This window comes from Chrysemys picta, chromosome 19 (assembly GCF_011386835.1).
Source record: "Chrysemys picta bellii isolate R12L10 chromosome 19, ASM1138683v2, whole genome shotgun sequence".
Lineage (NCBI taxonomy): Eukaryota > Metazoa > Chordata > Testudines > Emydidae > Chrysemys > Chrysemys picta.
Window position 1 is genome coordinate 12,834,512 of NC_088809.1, and position 26,716 is coordinate 12,861,227.

The window sequence follows — 26,716 nt, forward strand, 5'->3', positions numbered from 1 at the left end:
ATTCAAGCAAAACTCCCAGTTTTTTTCCAAAGGGAATTTTAGCCATGTAAGAGCCTAAGCAAAGGCTGCAAGAGTTGACTCATGGGCAGCCTCATCCGTCTCCCTGGGACTACTCACGTGTGTACGTGTTTGCAGGACTGGGCCCACGGGGAGAGAGCAGCAACATCTTCTTTAAAAGTCAAAAAGAATGGAGACAACAGGACAAAACCACCCTCAATGTCTAAACCCTCCACTCTGACACTGAACATTAGTAGCAAATGTTTATTTTTAAAATTGGCCAAACTTCAATCCAACACAGCTGCAGGAAATCGCCGGCATCTCCACAGGAGAAAATGTCTCCGGACCATTCCGATATGTGATGTCATCACAGCTCTTTTTTACTCTCCGTTTTCCTCGTTTTCTGACTCGGGATGTGGGCAGCACAGCGGAAACCCAGGTTATCCGAGGCGGAGTCCGGTGTGTTACCCATCCTAGGAAAGGACAAAAACCTCCTATGTAGATTCAGTCATAGATTTTAAGGCCAGGAGGGACCATTAGATCCTCTAATCTGACCCCCTCAATGACACAGGCCATAGTTAGCCCTGTTTTGAGCCCACTGTCTTTGACTAAACCTGTCTTTGACTAAAGCACATCTTCCGGAAAGGCATCCAAGCCTAAAGTGATACTGAAACATGGGGCCATTTTCAAAGAGCCAGCTAAGTAAGTGGCCAGCTAAGTAAGTGGCCAGACTTTCAGAATAACTCAACCATCAACATACTGCGCTAATGAAAAAAAAACTGGCCCTTTAAATTAGGGGTCTAAATGGAGCAGAGCATTTGGAAAAATATGGCCCTTAACGTATAGAATTGCTGCAAAGGGACTGATAAGTGATGCAGTTCCTCCACCGGGCTTTTTAAGTGATATCTTCTGACAATTAATATGGAGAAGGAAGGCAAAGCAATTTCATTATTTAGAAATTATGTAATTTACATAAATCGATGACAAAAATGAGTTTGTCTGTATGATTTAAAACAGATGAACATTATTTCCCAACATTAATTACACTTGATTGTTATAATTCTATCCTTATGTTATTTTCCCTTCCTTCTCACACTGTTGTATTGGGTGTTATATACTAGCTGACATCCAGCCTTCATTCCAGAGTTGGCTGCTGTCCATAGAGAATTTGAGAAGTGTTTGGGGATTTATTAATAATAATAATAAAGTCTTCACATTAGTTAAAAGTAAATAATTATTAAATAGCAAAAATAAAATAGCAAATCATTTGAAATAAATCTATGTAGTAAAGGTTAAGTTACTATAAGCCCCCCAATGTGGTGCAAAATAGCACTTGGCCACAACAGTAAGTAAACCTACCTAGTAGTAACACGAGCTTTGTGATTGGCCGATCCATCTACTGTGTCAATCCAAGATGCACCTCGCAAGACGTGCATTTTCTGAGCACGCTGCCTTGACATGGGTCCAGGAGGTTGATACTCTGATGCAGTCCATTCCCAGGTGTTTCCTAACAGGTCATAGAGCCCTGAGATACAGAAATTGCTCGTCAGGTTCCATAGGAGGACACATACGCTGTCAATACAAAGCCCTTTTGGAAGCACTTTGGTGCAGTGAGGGTTGTTTAAGATGCCATCAGAAGAGGATGGTCTAATGGCTAGAGCAGGTAACCAGGAATCAGAAGCTCTGGGTTGTATTTCCAGCTCTAATACACACTCACCGTGACATTGGGCAGATCACTAAACTTCACTGTGACCATCTATTTAGTGGGGTAATAATGCTTGCTTACCCTCAAAAGGGCATTGTGAAGCTTAATTAGAGAATATTAATAAAGTGCTTTGAGATTCTCAGATGAAAGGCATTACAGAAGGGCAAAAAGTGATCAAGTATCATTATTATAAATCATTGCACGCAATGTCGTGCTTGTTGCCTTAAAATGTATCATGTCAACATCAGCCAATTTAAATAGCATTCAGAAATCTCAATGTGCCCAGCATCATCGTATCTAGATGCCAAGAAACTCAGTGTCAGTTTAGGTTTTAAATTACCGCTATAATCTTGAGACTTTAATTTATTATTTCTAAATTGAAATTAACAAAAGAATTCATTTGCAAATTGGGGCAAAGGTGCCTACTAGCCCATACCATAGTTGTTCTGAGGAGAGAATGCATTCACTGGGGAAACACCATGGTAACCATCTTCTGCCGTATCGACCTTTGGGAAGACTCCCTGTGTGAAGAGAGGATTTTACTTTGAGGGAAAAAAAAAACAAAACCCTCACCCAGGATGGCATAGAAAGGAGCAAAAGGGCTTGCATTTTACAGAACCTCGTCATACTTAAAATAACGGAAACTGTCTAACAGTCGTAAATTACATAATGTGAAGATACTTCAATATGACCAAGCAATAGCTCAAAGTGCTAAAGAGGGAGATCCCTCCCCCATGAAACTCTGAACCTCAACAGCCGCAAATGTTGAGGAATCTGGATTCTGCTTCCGCCGTAGAGAGTTGGGTGAGATTGACACTTTGCAAGGCGTCAATTTATTTATTTATTCTGGTTAAATATTAAATATTTATGGATAAATATTACCTTTAAATTCTATATCCTGGAGGTGAGGGGAGAGAGTAAAATGGTGGCAAATTTAACAACTGACCTAACAGCCCTACCAGCTGAGGTTCAATATCTTGAAGATAAGTCAGTATGATTTACTAGCTAAATGTTTCCTTAGGTCACTTTAGGACATTTTTCTTCATTAATAAGCCATCAAGACAACCCATCACAGACATGATGGTATTAAGACCCTACCTGCCAGAGATTTGTACGATTTGGTTGAAACTTGTTCCCCCAAGGATATACTCTGCCTGTCAAAAAAGAAGAGGTGGGACCAATTATTTCCTTCCTGTTCAAACCAGGACACCAATAGGAACTGTCAACTTTACCCTTTCTCACTGATGTACGGGGACCAGTGCTGTTCAACATACGCATACATGATCTGGCAAAAGGTATAAACAATGAGATGGCAAAATTTGCAGACAATACAAAATTACTCAAGATAGTTAAGTCCAAAGCTGACTGCAAAGAGTGCCAAAGGGATCAGACAAAACGGGGTGACCGGGCAACAAAATGGCAGATGAAATTCAATGTTGATAAATGCAAACTGATGCATACAGGAAAGCATAATCCCAACTATACATAAAATGATGGGAGTCTAAATTAGCTGTTCAAGATCTTTCTTGAGCTCCGAGTCATTGTGGATAGTTCTTTGAAAACATCTGGTCAATGTACAGCACCAGTCACAAACGCTAACAGAATATTAAGAACCAGTAAGAGAGGGACAGATAAGACGGAAAATATTATAATGCCACTATATAAATCCACAGTATGCCAACACCTTGAGGACTGTATGCAATTTGGTCACCCCAGCTCAAAAAAAGATATATTAGAATTGGAAAAAGGGCAACAAAAATGGTTACGGGTTTGGAACAGCTTCCATATGAGGAGAGGTTAAAAAGACTGGGACTGCTCATCTTAGAAAAGAGACGACTAAGGGGAGATATGATAGAGGTCTATAAAATCATGACTGGTGTGGAGAAAGTAAATAAGGAAGTGACTATTAGCCAAGACACTCAGGGACACAACCCCATGCTTTGAGTGTCCTTAAACCTCTGCCACAAACTGGGGCTGGATGACAGGGGAAAGATCACTTGATAAATTCCCCTGATCTGTTCATTCCCTCTGAAGCATCTAGCACCAGCCACTGTCGGAAAACAGGATACTGGGCTAGATGGACCATTGGTCTGCCCAATATGGACATTCTTATGTTCAAAAGGAAACCATGCATTGGTTTTAAAAAGAAACATCATTTTAACTCTAAAGGACACAGTGCACAGCCGGGAGGGCAGCCAGTGCCCTCAACTGCTGGTCATCAGCCCTTCTGATTACCACTCCTTTCGCCAGTTATTCTGGCAGGGATTTTCAAAGGAGCCTAAGGGAATTAGGCACCCACCGCCTAGTAAATTGCAATGGGAGATTTGAACATCTAGTTCCCGTAAACTCCTCTGGGGGAAAAAAAAAAAAATCACAGCTTCTGCGCATAGTGATTTACAGACATGACCTACACATGGGGATCAATTCATCCACCACTAAAACGCAGCTGCCTCTGGAGTAGGACACTGCCGACTTCATACTGCTGTGAAGTGAAGAGGAATATCGTACCTGATTGAAAATGCAGGGGGAATTTTTAGGTTGGACATTAAATTTGGAGCTGGTATTTGACCCGGATGTCAGAGCTAATGTCTCTTCCCTTACAAAAAAACTGTGGGAACACAGGCATTGACAGACTTGATCAGACCCATGGGTCCACCTGGTCCAGTATCCGGTCTCTGACAGTGGCCAGCACCAGATGCCCCAAAGGAAGATGCAAGAAACTCCACGTAGGCAGATGGGAAATCATCTGCCCCACATGCAGGTAACCTCTCAATCTCAAATAGAGGTTGGTTTAAACCTTGCAGCAGGAGGTTTTTTAAATCCCTTCACAAACTCTTCTTTTAAGTTTTGCATTAATTATAACAACTCTGGATATTCTTGTTATCCCTATAAACATCCAATCCCTCTGTGAACCTTCCTAAACTCTTGGGGCAAAGTCTGGGCTCCATCGAAGTCAGTGACAAAACTCCCATTTGACTACAACGGGGCCAGGATTTCACCCGTGGCCTCAATGACATCCTGTTGCAGTGAGTTCCACAAGCTTTGATGTGCATGTCTCATTTGTAAGAGGATCAAGCTAAGTTCACTTCTCAGGGCCATCCCTCATAACTGAACAACTATCCAGCTCCCTCAGGCAAAGCACATCTTTGTAGTCAACTCCAGGACTGCCCATTATCCCTGGCGGAATGCACGGCAAAGCATGAACGTTAAGGGCCAGACCCAGCTCTCGTTACTGAGAAGAGAATTTGGCCCCCAGAGCTTTAATCAGAGAGATGGCTCCAAAATGTATTCACGTACCTATTTCATAGAGTCATGGGTTTTAAGGCCAAAAAGGACCATTAGATCATCTAATCTGACTTCCACCCACATCTCCCTATGGAGACCAGAACCCCCAGCAGAGGGGAAGGTAGAGCTTTGAGTCTGGTAGGATTTCATTATTTAGGAATACAAGTCCTCTCCTGGGTCATCGAGTCCTGGCCCCTGCCATCCCATCATAGAATCAATTATAATTATTTGATGACTTAGTTTGGTTTGAAAGAGATCAGTTCAAAGAGCTTTTCTTACATACTCTCTAGTCCTCCCCTTGCAGCAAATTCCCACTCTGCCTCAGTAGGGAGTCTCTTCCCTTTCCACTTGCAATATGCCTGTGCATCATTCCAGCTCACGTGTAGCACTGGGTAGTCCAACTTGGTTTTTATCCCAGATCCTGGACCTGCTGGCTGAGGAGAATTTCATTTAACAGGGTTTCACTGAGCCATAACAACTTTATGTAAAATAAACCCAACAACAGGAAACAGTACAGAGTCTGGTAGGCCTATGATTAGACACGTCATCTATACTGCCATGAGCATCCACCACCCACTTTGCTCTGCCTATTTGTAAGGCCACTGAAATATACAAGAATCTTGGACTTCAGGTACTTCTACCTGTGGGATATTTGTATAGTTCAATGGCTTGTCAGCTAAGGTGGCAACACCTTTGAAATCTGGGAGGGGGTGAGAAAAATCTGGGGACACATTTTTTTAACACCAAAAACTTTCATTAGCCCAAGACAACTTTCTGGAAGGAGGGAGGGTACAAATGATAAATATTAAGCTAAGAGTCTGTGGCAGAGGAATGAATTGAACCCAAGTATTAGGTTAGTGGTCGAAATACTGGCCCAGCCTGCCTCACGTGAATGTATAGAAGGTCATACCCTGAACTTCCGCATGATTTGGAAATGCATCCTTTTCTACATGGTACAGGGCACGTGGCCTTTGACTACTTGGTAGAAATCAATCTAACTAAAGACTGGAGGATATGCATCTGTCTCAGTTAAGGACAGAACCTCAGAGACTTGCGTAACACGCAGACACCAGTTCTATCTACTCTGCTAGAAAGGCATGGCTGATAGTGGAGTTTATCCCTAGACAATGATCTCAAACAGGTCTGCAGATCAACTGTGGCTCGTCATCACTTCCAGGTAGCTGGCAGAACTCCCTAATCACAGTGCCCCCTAAATATATAAACAAAATGGACAAGAACAGTGGACAGCCGGGAGGGCAGCCAGTGCCCTCAACTGCTGGTCATCAGCCCTTCTGATTACCACTTCTTTTGCCAGTTACTCTGCTATGGATTTTCAAGTGAGCCTAAGGGAATTAGGCACCCACCACCTAGTAAATTGCAATGGGAGATTTGAACATCTAGTTCCCGGAGACTCCTCTGAAAATCACAGCCTCTGCGCTTAACTCTCAATTTCCGGCTTTTATGTGAGTGGAATCGCTAATGTTGTAATTAATGCCGTTTCTTTTCCCCACTGAAGTTCAGCCCATAAGCAGATAGTCTCTGAAGCCCTATGGGATTGCAATTCGCTCCTTCGAAGGACTGCTCACCTGTCGCCAAAATGCATTGTCAATCGGCAACCACCAAGGGGCAGACTAAGAAAAAGAAAAGAGACCAGATTAAAAAAAAACACAATTCTGCCATCTAATCATCCCCAAGCCTTGACTCTCAGTGCTTAACCCCTTTCACAGCATGCGGAGTAAGGCAGAGTATTTTTGAGTTGGGTATGGTATGGTTAGATTCTGTGGCTGGATATGAGCAGCTGGTTCATTTTAAAGACATTTCTATAAAGCTCATAAGTACAGTACAGGGGGCATCTGATTTTAAAAAGAAAATTCAGGCTTTAAAAAACTCCTTTAAAAATGTAGGCTTCCCTGTTTTCAGTTCTGATGAATAAATATCAGGAGATGCCTTGCTCTCTCCATACTCGCCTAGCAAATCCTACTGCACACTCTGCAAAGAGTCCAAAGTAGGCTACAAACTGGGGCCTTAAATCAGGTAAGGCACAATCCTGCTCTTATTGGAGTCAACAGGAGTTTTGCTCTTGGTTTCAATGGGAGCAGAATCAGGCAGGGAAAAAGCCAAAATATTAAACCAGTTGTTACTCGGTGGTAATATTCAACAGGAAAAAAATATACTCATTGCAATCAACAAGGTCTTCCCCTCAGGGGTTAATGTTTATAGCAAGATAAACAAATAAGGTAACATGGTCAGAAAATAAAGTGAAAAACTCCCCAGTGAGTCCAATTCCCTCCTACTCCCTGGGGTGTGGAGCCTAAGCTTTCCGAAGGCTTGCATCCCTTCTTCTGGGCACTTGGCTAGAGCTGAAGGTAACGCCTCCTTTCTTCACATAAGGCCATAACAATAAACGGTAGACTTTTCAGGAATGACTCTGCTTGTATTTATTCCACCATCCCGACACCACTCTGTTCTGAGGACAAACACCACAGCCCTCTTTTCACCATCGTGAATCAACCCCATCACATTGTTCATGTCACTTCTACACACTCCAAATGGACTTTACCTCCAGTTTTTGGGTCACTTTTTTTTTCAGCTCTTCGGATACAAAATCCTCAAAGACAAAGCTCCAGCCAAAGGCTTCTGCTTCCGTTTTATATTTCTTTTCTCGAACAAACTCCCTGGTGTGAACAGGTCAGATATAGGTCTCTGGGTAGCACTCCCACAAGGTTAACATCACATGCACAGTAAGTTGATAAAAGTGAATGCAATTTACAAGAGCTATTCACACCATGTGTAGTCTATTGAGCCCCTGGTGTAAATCCATCGCTGGAGTAAATCCCATCAGCTCAATGGAGTTAGGTTTAGAGATGAAACTGGCCCCGTTTGTATTGGTTGCATGGAACTGCTATACTGATGTGAATTTTTTTTTAATATTTAAAAACAAAAATCTAGAGTTTCTTTATTTAGATTTATTAAAACAAACCAACCCAAAAGACAAACCAACCAACCAAGCCAGCAGAGTTACTCCAAGTGCCCATTCTAAGCTGTGAGTTCACTTTGCAAAAATTCACATTGAATACAAGTCACATGCAACCACTTAAATCCACTGCTACTATTGCAAATCTGTCCCCAAAATTTAATTATCCAGGACAGTGAATAACCCCGCCCAATCTGTGTTCTATCGCCTCCCAAAATAGCTGAGAATCAAGATGAGCTTCGCAGCATGCCCAGAAAGGACTCATTAAGATATCAGAATTATCTCTGCACCAATGCAGGATAGTCCCTCCAATACATGTTCTAGTGCTTTGTACAATCCTTATAAAATATATTATAGGAAGCAATTGAGTATTAATAGAGGGACAGCTAGAATCTAGTCATTAGATGGCCCAACTTCTATGACACTACATTATGGAGAGTAACCTACTTCAATGGGAAAATGGAATAGCCATCCTCTGACTGCAGTATATTGAACAGAACAACAAAGCAAAGTATTCACAAATCCAGTACAAAATAAAATATGATGCTTTGGTATGTTACCCATGTAAAACCCCAAACAGCTGGAAAGGACCTGTTTGCTAACTAACATATAATAACCACAAGTGAGTTTTCTGTTTATCATGTCTTCTCAACAGAAATATTTGCCTTCCAGAGTGTTTGAAAAGCCATTTGTATTGCAAACTGCTAAAGTAAAATGTTAACATCCTTCTACAGTGATCCACAGATGCAGAGCAGGATTTTATAATATTCCAGAAATTTTGAGTGATCATGAATATGGTGAGATTCTCAGCCTTGAAAATTCAAATTGGTTTTCCTTAATCCATAGAACAGCACCAGCAGTAGATGTGCAAGTTCACATGCTGCTCTGCCAATGTACCTTCACTCGGACCTGGTGGGATCACCTCTAGGCATTGTAGATTGGTTCAATCTCTATGATCAGTCACTGACCTCTCTGCTGAGGCTGCCAACAAAGATAAACCCAGCAAAGATGGCTTCAGTTGCTGCCCAGACCAATAGCATACAGGTGAAAGTCTCCATCACCCTGTGCCATCCACTCTCTGCAAACTAAGCAAATGCTAAGTGTGGGCCTTACCTGAAATCCCGGTTGGTAACAGGATATTTGTCAATAGCAAATGACTTCACTGTCACCGCCTCGAGAGGCCCTTCATTTTTACCATCGGGTGAATTTGTTCCCATTTGGAACTTCCCGCCAGGCAGTCGTACCATGTTTCCATCATCTTCAAAAACTAGGAGAGATGTTGTGATCCAACAGAACATGAATTAGTAACAATAAAATCTTGGAGTGCGTACATTCTTTGCTAGAGGTATGTTTGCATGCTGGGGAAGAGGGATAATAGAGGGTTGATAATTATATCTAGCACTTAGTGCTTTATATCTTGAAAGTCCTTTGCACAGAGTAAGGACACCGAACTTATTCCTGGTGTAACTCCATGGAAATCAATGAAATTATCCCTGAGAAAAATTTAGTCCATTCACTAATTCTCTCTACTCTTCTAGGAGGTAAACAAATAAGTATTGTGGTCTCCATTTTACATCTGGAGTAACTGAGGCAGAAAGGCTAAGTGACTCACTCTAGGTCACACGGGATAAAGCAGCAGAGTTGGAATCTCTTTTCTTAATACACTACAGGACCACTGCTGCTAAAGATACTGATATCTGAAAGACAGCCCGTCTGCATGGGGACAGATTAACCACTTAAAGGAATCAGACTAGCGGCACAAAACGCCCTCCGCCCACCCAGCCTGGATCTGCCCTATGAAAGTCTTGTAAAGGCACAAAGACTTTGTAAAGAGAGGTTTTATTGTGAAAGAATCATTAGAGAATCTATACTGCAAAGGGTTCACTGAAGACAACTGCAGCTCAATCTATTGCTTTAGATCAGACGCAGGGTTGGTTGATGGCAATTTATTAAGTGACATTCCTGAGTATCGCTTTGAGTTGTGAGATTTGAGTATTCACTCCTGGCATCTGGTCTCGCTCATCAGTTTTTACATGCAAGATTTCAGGCCACCAGGGGAATCTCCTTTGAAAGTATTCAAGGTTTGTCACTTTTCACTTGCATCAAATGACCCAGGATTCACCAGGGAAACTCTGAAAGGAGTAACCCCTCCCCAGAGGGGCAGACCCAGGGTAAATACTGTGTTAACATATGTAGAAATGACTGTGCAAACCTTCAGAAAGGTAGAGAAGGGAAAAATAGATCGGGGTGGGGAAGTTACCAGACATGTACAGCTAGGAAACAAATTTGGGGATGGGGACGGGAAGGGAAGATGAGTAGGAAGGGAATTCCCCTAGCTTCCCCAGCATCAGAATAGTCATTGAGAATTAGGTACCAGTCTGACTGAGCAGCCACTGGACCACCCCAACAAACATCAGTTCTAGAGCTGAACTTTATGGGGAATCCAGGAGGATTCTGTCTTCAGCTTGCACTTCAGCGCCAGTGAAGGCATGGAGTTCTCATCTAACTTTTCCAAAGGTTGGAGGTGCTGGTCTATTTTTACAGTGCTCATTTCACCTAACTGTTGGAATAAGTTTAAGAGTTTGATCCTTGTTCCTTCAAAGGTATTTAAAAGGGAGCAGACAGGCCCTTTCTTCCTTGTTTTCACACAGTTGAGGATTCATTTTAAGGCAGTATTTCAAGTCTCTTTTGCAGGGAGGGAGGATTTTAGGGTTGGTGAGAGTCAGGGAAGACACTTCCTTGAAAGGAGTTCTGGTTAATGCAGCCCCTGACGGAAGGGGACTAAGTGGGGACAGGCAGCACTTATTAAGCTCTGCTGCAAGGAAAGAGTGTAAAGGGTAAAGGAGATGGAAAGGAAAGGTGGAGCAAGACATGCTTGGACACATGCACTCACCTTGCAGACTGTAGCTGCTCCCTAACACACAGGTGCTTAACAGGAGAGCCAGCTGCACTCTCCCAGCAGAGGAACACGGTGGCATTGGGGACAGGAACGGGAGATGAACTGGAGGAGGAGGTTGAAAGGCTACCCGTGACCCAGAAGGGCTGTGTACTGGGTTGAAATGCTTCCGGGATCTCCGGCTAGAAGGGAGGCCAGTCAAAGTTCTTCCCAGCACGAGTCCCCGCCTCCCCCTGCATGGAAACGAAAGCAGGGAAGTGATGAAAGGGGAGGAGTATGCGTACAAGCGGCAGCACAGAAGCTGGGTACTTAGCCCATGGAGTCAGTAGAGAAATGAGAGAGACGTTGCATTAAGTCGTATTTAAGCCATAACCAAAACCCAGCCCGTGCAGGATTGTTCCTGATGGTGCAGTAAATTAATGCACTAGCTATTTAATGGCAAAGAGGCAAAAGTCAGTCACTTTTGGCTGAAGCATTTTCCTTAAAATTGTTACCCAGAATACCTAAGATCCCTCTCATTTAAAGAGGGGAAAATATCTTATCCTTCTCCCTGCCTCCCCTCAAAAGCAAGCCTAAAACCAGAACCTATTTTGGGCACTTGACACCACTTTTCAGATGATCAGCTTTGTGATTTCTATTGTACAGGTATGCAGTTTGACTGCTTTGCATGGGTTATCATTACAACAAAGGAAATGTTTTTGTTTTTAAAAAAAGGCAGGGGATGTGATGGTGGGCTTCCATCGAGGCGGACGGTCATACAGAGGGTGTAGATGTTGGAACAGTTTTTTTTTTTTTGGGGGGGGGGGGGGGAAGGAAGGTGACTAGCCCTTATATTATGTACCTTTAAATGGGGAAAGCACTGGTGACCCTACCTGCCCCAGTCAAGAGGTGTTTAGATGGTGTTTCCACTTGCAGATAAGTCTTTATGGAGGAATATCTTGAATCTATTGTTACTGAAATATGTTGAGATTTTCTGCAGAGGAAATTTTGCAGTTTTAGAGCCTCTTTGTGAGCTCTTACACACACAAGGATTACAGCAGCTTGCTTTTTAACTCAACTCTCCAAAGACTGATTCCTCAGGTAGTGATATATGACTGTAGTGTTATAAGATATTGTTTCAGGACTTTGCTTTTACTCAGTAGGCCTCATACTGTATTCCTTGTTCACCCATGCTCCATGTTTTGGGACATTTGGGTGTGCAAGGAATTATCAGGCCAATGCCCATATTCAGAAAAAAACAAATGTAGTAGTAAAAAAAATATATACTAAGATAGTAGAATGGAGAAATCAGTAAGCATGGCTAGAGTTGAGAGAAGTTCAAAGTTTCTTGATCACTGTTGCAACAAAAAGGCATGCAAGACTGAAGCTAGAAATTTTGTAATGTGGAAAATACAAGAGACATTACCAGTGGTAGGTTCCAGTGATATCAGGAAACCATAACCCAACTAGTTGTTCATATACTTGAAGTTTTGATGGAATTGTAGCTGGGTCTGGTTCAAGGTTTGACTATTGTCAAACAGTTCCTGTCCATCCCTCCCCCTAAAGTCCTCAAGCTGCTGCTAAAGCAGCTTGTGTCATTGGTGAATTCACATCTGAATTACCAGATTCTGCCAATAAAATCAAAACAATACTCTAGGAACTTACCAGCAAGTTTGTGGACTATTTTAAAATCACACTGGATTGCAGATCACCATTATACATTGCTAATTAAATTAGAAGGAAGGATTATGCCTATAAATATGTATAGCTTTCCATGTATAGATCTCATATCACTTTACAAATGAAGGTGCTGTTTCCCTATCTACAAAGTGTGCGTGGGGTAAACTGATGCATAGAGGTGACATAATTGCGGTAAATCAGCACCATATCTAGGAAAAGAATCCAGGTCTGACTCCCACCCAGTCCAGTGTTCCACACAAAATATTGCCTCCCCGACAACTAAAGGTATTCTTCACAAACCCTGTGGAGACTCTCCACCCCAGCAAATCTTTCAAACTACAAAGTTTGGTGCAATCCAATCTGCATGAGTATGTGAGCCACAGAAAGTCATCCCTGCCTGGGGTATTCTAAGCAATATCCAGAAAGGTGGTGTACAGATGAGTGAATTCTGAGAAGAGACATTTCCTCCCAGTTGACAATTACATAACTACATTGACCTGTCCCAGAAAATTAGCCATCCCAACCAAAACACATGTTAAGTAACTGATAACATTACAAGATAAGCACAGAACAGAACTGTTTATTGGGTAAAAAGACTAAGTTGTACATTTCAGTGCAATTAAGAAAAAAAAATAAATAACTGATTTTAGAAGCTAATATTTGAGAGTGGCCATGTTTACTCCAAAGAGAGAGCTACTTCTGTTACTGTGAAGATCCATTGGAAGCTGCAGAAAATAATGCCTTTAGCTGGATTTTTTTTTTTTTTTTTTTGAAGTTACTTCATAGGGGCATCTCCCTATTCAAGGCTACCATCACAGTTGAGGGCAGATTCAATTCAACCTTTGAGAGACGACATTCCAGCTCGCATAATTTCATCAACCAAAAGAATGTTGCTAGCGATCACCGTGCTAGAAAGATCAAAACATTGATGGTCAAAACTTCTGTATTATTCTACAGTTCATCCAAACCAGAGTACCAAATGCATGCATCTCCCCGCTCAGTCCCTACCTCATACACACCCACTCCATAGATTATGGAGTTTTGTTTAAAAACTCATATACCAGCTGTTGAAATGTCATTCTGTAAGTTCTTAAAAACCAATCTGGGGCTTATTTAAGAAGTTTCATTTCTCTATGGAGGACAGAGGTGAAACAGCTAAAAATGACTAGTCATTTTTATATAACTATTGTACTCATGTGTTTTTATTTCTACACTGCATCTTTAGATAGTAAAGATTAACCCATCCCATATAAATCCATCAAATTTGACCATTAGCAATGGAAGCCTATTTTAGTTTAAAATTACAACAAAAAAATTACCACGAATGAAGTAGTTGTTTTTTGACATTATAATTATCCCAAATTCCAGCTGCTGCCGGCACCATTGGTTCACCTGGGAATACAAAATAAATCCCCTTGAAGGCAATGGATACGTTTTAGCATTTTATTAATGTAGTTCAAAATCTTGTTACAGAAAGTAGGAAATCACAAGATATTAACATTCCTTCACCCCCCCCCCCCAACATAACATAAGAACGGCCATCCTGGGTCAGACCAAAGGTCCATCTAGCCCAGTATCCTGTCTTCAGACAGTGGCCAATGCCAGATGCAGAGGGAATGAACACAACAGGTAATCATAAGTGATCCATCCAGTTGGCCATTCCCAGCTACTGGCAAAACAACATTTGCTGCTGCCACCAAGAGGCAAACCAGAGTATCTCCTACTTCATACTAAACGCTGGCCTTCACCTTTGTGTGCCCATATGTTACAATGAAAAATACATTTTGTAAATGAGTCTGTCTGAGCCTCCAAATTGGGAATAATGGCTAACCAAGTCAGTTAATTCTCTTGCATAAAGCTATATTGAAGTTAAGTATTATTCATCATGAGTGAAGAAGTATTCTTCTAGTAATCTAATCAACTAAAGAAGCTGCTGATTGAAAAACCATCAGGTCTTACAAGTCCGCTAGTCCTGAAACATCTTTGGAAGCTCAAGCATGAAAAACTTGCTGTACATAAAAAAAAAAAGCTCTATTTCCCTCAACAGAAACAGCATCACTTTGCTGGCTCGAAATGAAAATTATTTAACCCCAATTGTCTAAAGAACATATTTTAAAGTTTCTTACCAGTGTTCAGATCAACTCCAATAAGTTGTCCTGATTCTGCATATTCGGCCAGAACTTTCACTAGTGTTTCCTGGGGGTCATAGCCAGAGTTCTGAGCAAGAACCTGGGGGGGAGGGAGGGGAGAGCATGTTTTATGTATTGAACTTAAGCCATGAAACAATCTACAGACAGTGCATCATTAACTGTTAGTCTCTACCATATCTCCCAACACATCCCCCTGCCCGTATAACTCAGACAAAAATGAGGAAGGATATACATCGGGGTGGGCTAACTTTTTGGCTTAAGTGCCACACCGGGTTTCCGAAATTGTATGGAGGGCCTGTTAGGGGAGGCTGTGCCTCCCCAAACAGCCAAGCGTGGCCTGGGCCCCGACACCCCCCGCCCCATCCACGCCTCCCTGTTCCCTGACCGCCCCCAGACCTCCCACCCAACCCCTCCTCTCATTCCTGACTGCCCCCCAGGACTCCTGCCCCCATTCAACCCCCCTGTTCCCCTCCCCCATCCACACCCCCATCCCCAACCACCACCCCGAACTCCCCAGTCCTCTATCCAACCCCCCTGCTCCCTGGAGCACTCGTGGCTGGCGGCACTACAGCCGTGCTGCCCAGGGCACCAGGACAGGCAGCTGTGCCGCCTGGCTGGAGCCAGACATGCCACTGCGCACCACAGAGCACCGGGTCAGGCCACAGCTCTGCAGCTGTGCTGCCTGGCAAGAGCTTGCAAGCCCACTGCCCAGAGCATTGTGCCAGTGGTGCAGTGAGCTGAGGCTGTGGGGGAACAGTAGGGGGGGGCCAGGGGCTAGCCTCCCGGGCCAGGAGCTCAGGAGCCAGACAGGTGGGTCCCGCGGGCCATAGTTTCCCCACCTCTGATATACATTCTTGTCTTCAGTTCAAGACATTTATTACTCATGTCTGTCCTCTGGCAAAAGGCTCTTCAGCGAAGTGGACTACTGCTAAGACATGTATAATTTTCTACATGTTATAACTGCTCTGAAACTATTACTTTAACCACGAGTACTTTTATACCTTAGGAATTATGAGCATAGCATCAGCAAAGGCTTGAACTCCAAACTGGGCTCTTCCTTTTACATTGGGCTTATGTTTCACAAGAGCATCAGCTATTGCCACTTCTAATGCACCAGCTCCTGGAACTACACATCCTGTAAGAGATAACACACACTAGTGTACAGCCATATCAAAAACAATTAGACAACATAAGTTAAGTTAGTGGTCATGAAGCTCCCACAGAGGCAAAGAGGTCAGTTAAGAGTTGCTGACTGTAATAAAGAGCTCCAAGCTTTTACTGGGTGGAAAGAAAGCTAGGAAGTTAAAACTAAAGCCTGTATGTTTCTACCATATTCACTAAAACATGCCAAGATATGGCCGGCTATTTAAAATATTGATAGCAGTTATGTTTTAGGCCAACTGTAGACATTTCAGCAAGACAGCAGAAGAACCAATAATATTCTACACAAGCCAAGATTAGTAGTATTACATGAAGTAATTTAAGTAAAGCACAAAGTCTACATGTAGTAAAAGGTTTTTACATTAACAGTTCAGTTCTCAGGTGTATTTTTAGTTAAACCATCTAGAGAGCCACTTTGTTTCACTATTTTTTCCTTCCCTCTTTGAAATGGAGTTTGGAATAGAAGAGAAGTAGCAATTTTGCAGTTTTCTTGGAATAAAACTCAAGTTTTTGTAACACCATACATATATACTAACTCAAGATATTTTAAACAGATTTCTGAACAAGTTATTGGTTCATTATTTCCACTGATAAATGCTATTCTAATGAGACTTCCCAGCAGGAACTCCAGACTGATGATGCAGAGTAATAAACCTTTAGATGACTGGAGTGCAAGCCTTTCCTAGCCCTCCTCTATACTTTCAGAGGCACGTAGGGTACATATAGCTACGCACAGCAGTGAAAAATAGGCCGCATCCACACTGCAATATGTAGCTACACCTGGCAGTGGGGTGGGGTGGGGGGGGGGGGAAGAGGAGGGAGAGAGAGAAAGGAGGAGGAGGAGGAGAAGAAAGAGAGGGGACAGCAGCTGGGAGCTGCCAAAGTCTTTCTTTGCAGCAGGAAAAACCTGCCAGAGCTTTTCCCCACTGCTGAAGCCTTTCACTGTTGCAGGGAAGTAGTGGGACACTACATGTCTACACTGTTTTAGCTTTGGGAGGCACTGCGTGTAGAGATCCATGTAGGGTATATGATCTAGGGTTCTGGCAGGTCTCTACTCAGCCAAGCAGTGCTTCACGGTCTACACTGTTTTTTATACTTGTGCTAGCTGCGTGTGCAGTGTCTGTACTCTACATGCTGCCGCAAATGTGGGCATACACCTTGCAACTATGTATTTTTTATTCTCCCCACTTCCATAAGCATTGACTTTAATTAGATCTAAAGTTTTAATAGTTTTCCCTGTGGTGATTAGAGCATTTTGTACTAACGGAGTTTTCCAGCAACTTTAACTGCAGCACTTAACTTACTGTTAACATTTAATAATACTTATTCCCTTTCTTGGAGAAAGGCAACACAAGGTTATTAATTTTGTCACCTAACATGTAACTGAAGTTACAATAATTGACCAAATGTGTGTGTCCATCTTTCCTATATACCCACTTTAAAAATAGCAAGGCACTGGGAACACTTCAAGTAGAAGTGTGCTTTAGCACAGTGTCCGTATAAACTACTAACAAAAGCTAACAATTTATCCATACTAAACAGAAAAATACAGGCACATAGATGTGCATTGGCAGGTATATTTTGCACATTTCAAGATGTGCCTCATAAGACCTCATTAAATGTAATAAAACCACCAGGAGACTTACCATCCTCAATAGCGTTTTTGACAGCACGTAGCCCATCTCTTACTGCATCCTTGATTTGCATGAGTGTATGTTTATTTGGCCCCCTGATCAACAGGGTAACAGAGCGAGGGTTGTCACATTTCTCAATGAAGGTAAACTTCTCTTCACCCTATATGCCAATAAGCAGCAAGTTTCTAATATCACATTTTTGCTTAACAAAAGCCCCACAGCATATCCATGTAAATCACTAAATGAAAAATATTTAACAAGAGTGCATCTGAGCTATTCAGATAATTAATTTTGTACTGGACCTTTCAGGAGGGGAGGAGAGATAGAAGGGGAGATGTTGGTCTCTTCATCTAGGCAAAATGTTTACACATGACATGACAAGGAGCAATGGGAAGAAGTTCCAGTGACTTTTTAGGAGACTTCCATTATTGCTCTCAAACTTCTAAATGAATTTTCATGGGCGCCTAAAATGTAGGCAAAGACCTCCATATGTTTAGAAGTAGCAGAATCAACAAAGCCTGAACTGAAAAGATTGCTACAGATACCAGATAGGAGTCAGAGGAATATCTAATTTAGCCTTGGTTACAAACTCAAGGTCTTACGCACCAGTACATACTCGTAGACAAGACCAGCATGCCCCAAACAGTCAGCATTGATGTCATCCACAGAATTCATAGCCATACCACCACAAGCAAGGGTCAATCTGAAAAAGGATGTACATAACACTTAAAAGCATGTTACATTTTTTTTAAATAAACGTAAGTGAAAATAAGCTAGAGAATCTTAGTTGCCTGAATGGTCCTGAGTGAAGATGCTTTTCACACCATGCCATAAATTGTTGTAACATATAGGCTGGCCTCATTATTTATTTATGTATTTCAAGATATTAAGGATTGTTTATTCAGGTGATTATTTCCTAGTGTTCAAGTTTAACACATTTCAAGCCTCTTCTACACTACTCCGAGTTGAAAACTTACTGCAAGCTTTAGTCTCGTGTCAGGATTCTCCATGATTTATACTGAACTGACAGTTTTTACTCCTGTACGAAGTGTATGTGCTTGCGCTAACAGGATATTTTACTTCAGTTTTGAAAGAAAATATACAATGAACTAAGAATGGATAGAGTGAAAGTTTGTAACGAAAATCTCTATTCTTTCCCCAAGAACTGACCTCTCCATGTTCCTCCTTTTTGCTCTGCGCAAAGCTACTATTCCTTCTTTTGCAAGTGCATCCAAGGAAAATGGGTCAATTCCCTATAAACAAACAGAGAGAAGTACACATTAGGAATAAATAAAAATAGATTCGGTCCAGCACTAAGTACCAAATTCTACTTCAGTATGAACTGAACCTAAGTGGGAGCTATGCCATGTATCTGAAAACACGCTGCTGACCAAGCCTGACTAAGGCTTGTCTGAAGAAGCCTATACACTTAACATAAAACAAAGCATCAGGCCAGTCAAAAATACCAACATTTTTAGATAATTTTTCCAGTTACCTTGTATTCTCATTTATCTCACCTTTTGATTGATCACAATAAATCCTTTATTTGAATCACCACAGACTCGCTTTTTCAAATCGATGATTTTGTTCACTCTGTCTTCAATGAATTTTCTTTCAGCTTTTACTAACTTCTCTCTTTCTTCTGCACTCTTATAAAAGAATCCCGAGCTCACCTCTCTGAATAGAAAAAGAAATTGTTCAACATTACTACTAGTGCTCTATAATGTTAAAATAGCAGAATCTTAAAATCAGAAGAGGACTTAACTTGTATGTTTCAGTTAAGACCTCAATTAGCTAAAATTATAGTACAGGACTAAGAAGTGTACAGTCCTTTTGAATACATGTAAAAGGAAAAGGATTCCTTCCAATGCAGAGGTAAAGCACAGAATTATTCTAGCACAGAGTTATGCCAAGGGAACTATGAAGTATACTTGGGTGTTCACTGTGCAATGTAAGACGTGTTGAAGGCATAGGGGAGACTTCCTGTCATTCAGTGAGCCAACAGAAGGGACTATTATGCTAATGTGTCCACAATCCAGCCCACCTCAAAAGCCAATTCATCACTCCACTACTCTGGAGTGAAACATTTGATTTCATTTCCTCCTTTTACACAAAACTAGGCTAGTTCAATTTTTTTTTTTAATAAAGGGATATTCTAAAATATTTATTACTCTTAGTACTCTTAAAAGGTTTAAGACATATATGCAAATATTAATTCACATTGCCAGAGTCAGGTATATTTCTTCCCTTGTCTCACTGGTGACTACTTACGTTTTTTCATATTCTAGTGATACATTGCAAGTAAGGATGTAAGCATCTTCCACTCTTTTCTTCATGTCAGGATGACGAGCACCATGGTCCAAAACAAGTCCTCTAATCAGCCTGTAAAAAGTCAGTAAGATTATCTGTAAGAAATCCTTTATACACAGGGTAGGAAACTTCTGTTTCCCTGAAATGTAGTCATAAAACTAATACCATGGTTGATTAAACAGATTACTTACCATGCTGTCATATTAAGAATTCATTGGATCATGTATCCTACTTGTATGGACATGCCAACTTTACACAAAGCATACCATTAGGAATAAGTGAAAAGGAAATATACTCTAGCATAGCGTCTGACTGCATTAGCTACTGAAGAAGACAATGCAGAATTCATCCATGCCATTGAAGTTAAACATATCTACTTTTTTTTGTAATTTCAAAGAATTCTGAAGCATTATGATTCTCTTAAGATGTAATTCTGATAAGATTTTATACATCTTCACTTAAGACAAATTAGGAGCCACCCCGTGCGGCCAATATTGTAGAGTCACAAAAGGTGGAGACAACGAGGAGTGTGGTGGCACCTTAAAGACTAATAGATTTATTTGGGCATAAGCTTTCGTGGGTAAAAACCACTTCCTTCAGATGCAAAAGGTGGACTTCTTCAGGTGCAAAAGGTGGAGAGTTGGATTTCCGTTCACCTTCCATTTTTGATTAGTTACCTAAAACTTCCACTTCTTCTATACTGGAAGTGGACTTGCATTCCAAAAGAGATGGAATAGTTAAAAAGAAATGACACACTTCATGTTTTTCACACTAACAACTGTTTTAAAACAATCTTTGAAAGTTAACATTTATATACAGCAGATGTACCTAATGTACATTTTATACTTGAAATTAATCTGTAGTGATAATGATGTTCAAAAAAGTGTATCAGAACACTACAGTCAGATTCTCCAGCATAAAGGGACAAGATTTAGTCTCACTTGTGTCCAGTCCCTCCTGGCCTGTTAGAAGATTATCATAACAGGGATAAACTGAAAAATAGCCTTTTTTCTGTAATTTATTTTGTAATTCTGACAATACTTTGCTACTAATCAGTTTTGTAGTTTTCCCCTGCGTAGTCAGTTTCCTCTTTTCAAACAAAACAGGAGTAAGAAAAACAGGAAAATGCAATTGTAAATTGACAAAAATTGGCAAAGGGACTCAGAGGTGGCAGACTACCTAAAGTTATCTTCAACTGTTTTAAAGCAATTAAGTTTCAAGCTATGATTAACCTTGAAGTACAGAATGTATAACCAACATTTTATAGCTACCTACGCTGTTTCAGTTTCTGATTTGTGCTTCATCTCCATAATCTCAACCATGTAGAGGTCGATAGGCTCATCTGGTTTCTGATCGCCAAAACAGCATCTACTACAGCCTGGAATAGAAGAGAATGCCTCCATAAAAAAACAATGCATTCTTCAAAAAAAGCCATCCACCCAGTATTCCCCCAACTTTTGTACATTCCCACTCCTCCCCCAAATAGTTACAGAACAAGTTGAACACCTGGAGTTCCTGACATGAAAGGACAGTAAGGCAAGATGATAGACAACACATGCACACTTGCCTCTGTTAAGATATCAGCAAGTTCTGCATGAACTTTAGTACGCAGGGATGTTCTGGCAACATCCACAAGTGTCTCCCTGTCCATCTCCTTGGTTACTTTGACTTTCTCCAAAACTTCAAGTGCTTTTTCCTTTGCAGCTTCAAATCCTTCAGTGACTATTCTAGGGTGCAAGCCCTAATTAAAAAAAAAAAGTTAACAGAAGGATGAGTGGACATTTTTTCACACTTGAAAACTCCTATTTACTAGTTTTACTTGAAAAGCTGAGATTTGAAGTGTTATCTCCAAACTTCGGATACCACAAATATCCATGACTTTGGTGCTGTAAGACTGTAGTAAGTTAGAATTTGCATGCTACACGGGGAATTGGGTGGTGGGGGGGGGAAAATGTACTGTCCTTCTGAATACATGTAAAAGGAAAGGCACTCCTTCTAATGCAGAGGAAAAGTACAGATTATTCTAGCACAGAGTTATAGCCAAGGGAACTACAAAGCACACTTGGGTGTTCACTGTGCAACATGAATTAATAAAGGTATCAACCTAAGTCTCCTGGCACATACACTGCCAGCAATGATTCCTTACTCTAGAAAGGTGCCTCTTGGTGTCATACAATTAAAAGACAAGAGCTTTAAATCCAAATAGAATTAAGTCAAAAACAAATGGTAGATACAAGATACATCCTGCATCCATCATAGGTGGTTTCAACCTGTAATAACACAACCCTGGCTAGTTTAACATCATCTGTTTTAGTTTTTACCCAATGTATTCACACAATAAAAGGTGTCTCATAATAAGGTCATTCTGGAAGAGCTGTAACACCTGAAGTTTCTTTTATGTACATGAAACATTAATTGCAATGATGCTGAACAGCCTCAAAGGAAAATGTTCACTCATTTTCTTATGAAAGTGAAAAATTCATACGTACCTCAGAAATATAGAGATCCGCCTGCTTCAGCAGCTCTCCAATGATCAGAACATTTGAAGTGGTACCATCTCCAGTGATGTCATCCTGTGCTGTTGCTACTTTTGCTATCAAGGAGGCTGTTGGGTGTTGTATTTGCTAAACAAAAACAAGACACAGAACAATAAATCTAATTGAATTGTTATGGGAGTAACTATCTGAAACCAATTTAACAATTATATCTGGCCAAAACTTACCTTTCATAACCAATAGAGCATCTGAATGATTTTGTTTTTATCAGTTTAATGTGACACCATCTAATTAAAGAATCACATTTAAAGACCAAGCTATAGTGGTCATAGGCTTTGCATAACTGGTTTTGACCAAAAAAGCAATGAAAATAAAGAACCAAAGCATGGCACTCGTTTCTTCAAACATTAAGAAGTCCTTATCAGCAGAGTTATTCTAAAAGGACCATGTATACATGCCTAACGGAGACTTGGGGAAGAAGAAAAGGGACATTATTTTAAGAAGCAGCACAGAAAAGTTAACCTTAATGGAGTAGACGGAACATATAAGCATAGAATAGACAGCATTTAAAAGTATGATGTAAAGTACAGCACAATGAAAGACTGCTGTAATAGTTCATTTACTGAGCATGTGGCAGGGAAACTACAATGTAGTTATGAATCTGTGTGTGGTGGAAACCAACACATGGACCACACCCACCATGCAGCCCAGTACATTTTTTTTTTTTAAGGTCACATCTGTACCTTCCTAGATTTGGCCTCAATTCTGCATGTACATCTGCCCAGAGCCCTACTGGTTGCAATAGAAATGCAGGCCTCTGCCTGATCAGATGCAAGACTGGGACTTTAGAGACATACCCGTGTTATGTGAACCAAAATAAATTTTGGGTCCACAACAGCTTATTTAAGAGTAACAGGCAGGATACTGCATGAAAGATCTAACCCTTTCTGAGGTCTGAGATATAACAGATCGGTCAACAACAAACCAATGAGGCAACAGATACATTTTGACTATGGAATTATTAGCTTTCCTTGATGGTTGCCAACGCAGGAGATTGAGCGAACATCTGCCCAAACTACGCCTGCCTTCAGCCATTGTAGGAGAAGCCCCGTTCACCACCACCACTGCACACAGCTCCAGCCGCTCTGCTCGCCCCAGCGGGCCGGGGGGAAAGGGCCGCACTCACCATTTCGTGAAGCAGCACGTTGCCATCTTTGGTCAGCTTGATCTCTCCAGCGCCAGACACCAGCCTGTGAGAGGGACAATGCAGAACGTCAGCGGCTGCGCAGCCCCGTCCCCCAGGGGCCTGTGCGTTGCCCACCCCAGCGCGTGGCTTCCTAGCCGCCTGCATGGCCGCGGGCCACCGCTGCAGCGCCGCATGGGGTGGGGGGGGCCGCGGCTGGCGGGCGCCGAAGCGGGGCCACCGGAGAACCCGCCAGTCACTGCGGGGAGCGGCGCCCGAGGGCGCCCATTGCCCACCCCACCGGGCCTCCCCGCTACACCCGCCTCAGCCACGCGGCCTCGCCCGGCCCGGCCCCCGCCTCCCTCGGGTCTCACATCTTCATGGTGCCCTTGGGGCCCAGATTGGTCCGCAGCACGTCCTGCAGGCCCCGGGCCGCGCTGATGTTCACCGCCAGCGCCGCCTGGGCGCGGGCCACCTCGGCCTTCGGGTTGAGCGCCTTCACCGCCGACATGTCTGCAGCGAGGCCGGGAACAGAGAAGAAACCAGCTCCCCGAGTCGCCGCCCGTCTCTTCTAGAACACTCCGCCGCGCCAGCCTCGCCCGCCCGCATCCCATTGGCCAGGCCGAGCCTGCGGCAGTACCATTGGGCAGCTCCCTTGTCGTTCCTTCCCAGTGCCCGCCCCCTGCAGAGGCCCTCGCGGCCGTTGGAAGCCGTTAACATGCAAATCATATTAATCACGTGCGCGTGTTTTTATGAATATACGCAAGATCTCATTAATATGTAAAATCTCACTATTGTACAATCATTGTACAGTTGGGACTCTCACTATATGAATAACATAATATGCACAAAATAGCTTCTCACAGTTATAGCTATTTGTATGCAAATTAAATAATTAACATGCTTCTAGGTCATTAATGGGTATATTATGTAGTTAGCAATGACAATCCCCCAGTTACTAAAATCACAAACTCGCCTGAGTTAGAAATTAGTCATTTTTTTAAAATAGTGGATTAATATTTAAATTAGCTCAATTAATAACAGATAAACTCAATATTTCAAACAGTCTTCTTTGCTCTTAGTGCTACTGCTATACCCTTGATGTTCTGCTCAGAGTAATAAACAAATGTCCAGTATTGCCAGTCCCCAACGTTCAAAAATCATGAGTCAGGCTCCAAAAAACTGAGATCTGCTTGAAAATCCTGAGATTTCAAAAATAATAAAATTAGAGGTTTCAGAGTAGCAGCCGTGTTAGTCTGTATCCGCAAAAAGAAGAACAGGAGTACTTGTGGCACCTTAGAGACTAACAAATTTATTAGAGCATAAGCTTTCGTGGACTACAGCCCACTTCTTCGGATGCATATAGAATGGAACATATATTGAGGAGATATATATACACACATACAGAGAGCATAAACAGGTGGGAGTTGTCTTACCAACTCTGAGAGGCCAATTAATAAAGAGAAAAAAAACTTTTGAAGTGATAATCAAGATAGCCCAGTACAGACAGTTTGATAAGAAGTGTGAGCATACTTACAAGGGGAGATAGATTCAATGTTTGTAATGGCTCAGCCATTCCCAGTCCTTATTCAAACCGGGGTACTCTCACAGATCTTGGGAGACAGACCTGTCCTCGCTTACAGACAACCCCCCAACCTAAAGCAAATACTCACCAGCAACCACACATCACTGAACAAAACCACTAACCCAGGAACCTATCCTTGTAACAAACCCTGATGCCAACTCTGTCCACATATCTATTCAAGTGACATCATCATAGGACCTAATCACATCAGCCATACCATCAGGGGCTCGTTCACCTGCACATCTACCAATGTGATATATGCCATCATGTGCCAGCAATGCCCTTCTGCCATGTACATTGGCCAAACCGGACAGTCTCTACGCAAAAGAATTAATGGACACAAATCTGACATCAGGAATCAAAATACTCAAAAAACAGTGGGAGAACACTTTAACCTGTCTGGTCATTCAGTGACAGACCTGCGGGTGGCTATATTACAACAGAAAAACTTCAAAAACAGACTCCAATGAGAGACTGCTGAGCTGGAATTGATATGCAAACTAGACACAATCAACTCCAGTTTGAATAAGGACTGGGAATGGCTGAGCCATTACAAACATTGAATCTATCTCCCCTTTTGACATGTTTTATCAGAAAGAAAAGCCAACTTCAAAAGAAATCTGACAGCCCTTAGTTTAAGTCAGTATCTACACTTCTCACCAAATGGGGTTTTCTCAGGAGCCTCAAGGAGTTAGTGTCCCATTCACAATGACTTTCAAGGGGATTGAGGGTGCCTAACTCCTCTAGGTCCCAATGAAAATCCCATCCAAAACTCTCTGTGCTTCCTCCCCAGACCACACATTTGGGGACTGCTGTTTCAGAGTATGCAGAGCAACTCTTTCTTATTACTACTTTTATATTTGTAGGGCACTTAAACTCCCATTTTGCTGCAGTCTTTTAGGGAGCCGTGCAAACCTGTCGATTTATAGCTCATTTTCATTTCAGTTGTTGAACTGTTGTGCATTTAATTTTTAATGTACAATAAAAATATAGAGCATAAGCTTATGCTCTAATAAATTTGTCAGTCTCTAAGGTGCCACAAGTACTCCTGTTCTTCTTTTTGCGGATACAGACTAACACGGCTGCTACTCTGAAATAAAAATATAAGGGCTGGAGTAAATTGTCCATTGAAGTCAGTGGTGCTGTGACAATTCACATCAACTGAAGAACTTCCCTATAATGTTTACATGGATGAAAACCTGTCTATTAAACCCACCTAAATCTATTGAAACCAAAGGGGGGATATTTCTACTTGAAGTATGCAATAAGAATTCTGTTGGCCAAATTATGCAGACCTTACTCAGGCAAAACCCCCACTGGGTTTTTGGGTAGAAACCATTTTCTCTCATCGTTATCTGATTCAATTTGTCCAGCATCACATTGTGATTAACCCATGTTAAAATAAACTGTTTCTAAGCCTGTTTAAAAACACAATGTCCTGACAAAGATAAAACTAATAAACAGGATCAGACTAGACATTAGATACGTCAGTGTCACTCCAATAGGGGGTCCTGGCATAGGAGTACTCTGACACAAGAAGCTACACACAGGTGCTCATATTGACCACTGATTATTTAAATATTGTTAATATTTCAAACAACAAGGATGACATAGAAGGAGGCACAGATAAAGCTTGTGACTTTCACTAATCCACATAAATTGGAGGAATAAGTTTGCCAGAA

General features: G+C 41.8%; 2 protein-coding genes and 3 non-coding genes across 6 annotated transcripts; all 5 read right to left on the bottom strand.

Moving 5' to 3' along the window:
- Positions 1–247: 247 nt before the first annotated feature.
- On the bottom strand, positions 248–11,046 carry SUMF2 (sulfatase modifying factor 2). 2 transcript variants are annotated; one of them, XM_005283428.5, is made up of 9 exons: positions 10,855–11,046; positions 9,075–9,228; positions 7,548–7,662; positions 6,574–6,618; positions 5,271–5,421; positions 2,801–2,856; positions 2,139–2,223; positions 1,357–1,522; positions 248–470 (listed from the first exon to the last, which is right to left on the bottom strand). In XM_005283428.5, the coding sequence occupies exons 1-9, from the start codon at positions 10,937–10,939 to the stop codon at positions 365–367; spliced, it is 963 nt and encodes a 320-aa protein (XP_005283485.1). In that variant the 5' UTR covers positions 10,940–11,046; the 3' UTR covers positions 248–364. The 2 variants fall into 2 exon arrangements, with proteins under 2 accessions (XP_005283485.1, XP_042713733.1); XM_042857799.2 differs by lacking the exons at positions 2,801–2,856; positions 5,271–5,421 and having other exon boundaries at positions 10,855–11,036.
- Positions 11,047–13,080: 2,034 nt separating this feature from the next.
- Positions 13,081–24,059, bottom strand: CCT6A (chaperonin containing TCP1 subunit 6A). The gene is given in 15 exon segments (XM_005283429.5): positions 13,081–13,424; positions 13,836–13,908; positions 14,643–14,745; positions 15,668–15,801; positions 17,474–17,621; positions 18,068–18,164; positions 18,632–18,714; positions 18,979–19,138; positions 19,733–19,843; positions 21,047–21,122; positions 21,125–21,149; positions 21,339–21,512; positions 22,261–22,395; positions 23,453–23,516; positions 23,824–24,059. Coding segments are annotated over 15 exon segments (1,593 nt in total). The 5' UTR covers positions 23,961–24,059; the 3' UTR covers positions 13,081–13,351.
- On the bottom strand, positions 19,280–19,411 carry LOC112058697 (small nucleolar RNA SNORA22). The gene has a single exon (XR_002887844.1). It is a non-coding gene; the product is annotated as a small nucleolar RNA SNORA22 (small nucleolar RNA).
- LOC112058695 (small nucleolar RNA SNORA15) lies at positions 19,991–20,126 on the bottom strand. The gene has a single exon (XR_002887842.1). It is a non-coding gene; the product is annotated as a small nucleolar RNA SNORA15 (small nucleolar RNA).
- On the bottom strand, positions 21,721–21,852 carry LOC112058696 (small nucleolar RNA SNORA22). The gene has a single exon (XR_002887843.1). It is a non-coding gene; the product is annotated as a small nucleolar RNA SNORA22 (small nucleolar RNA).
- Positions 24,060–26,716: the final 2,657 nt, after the last annotated feature.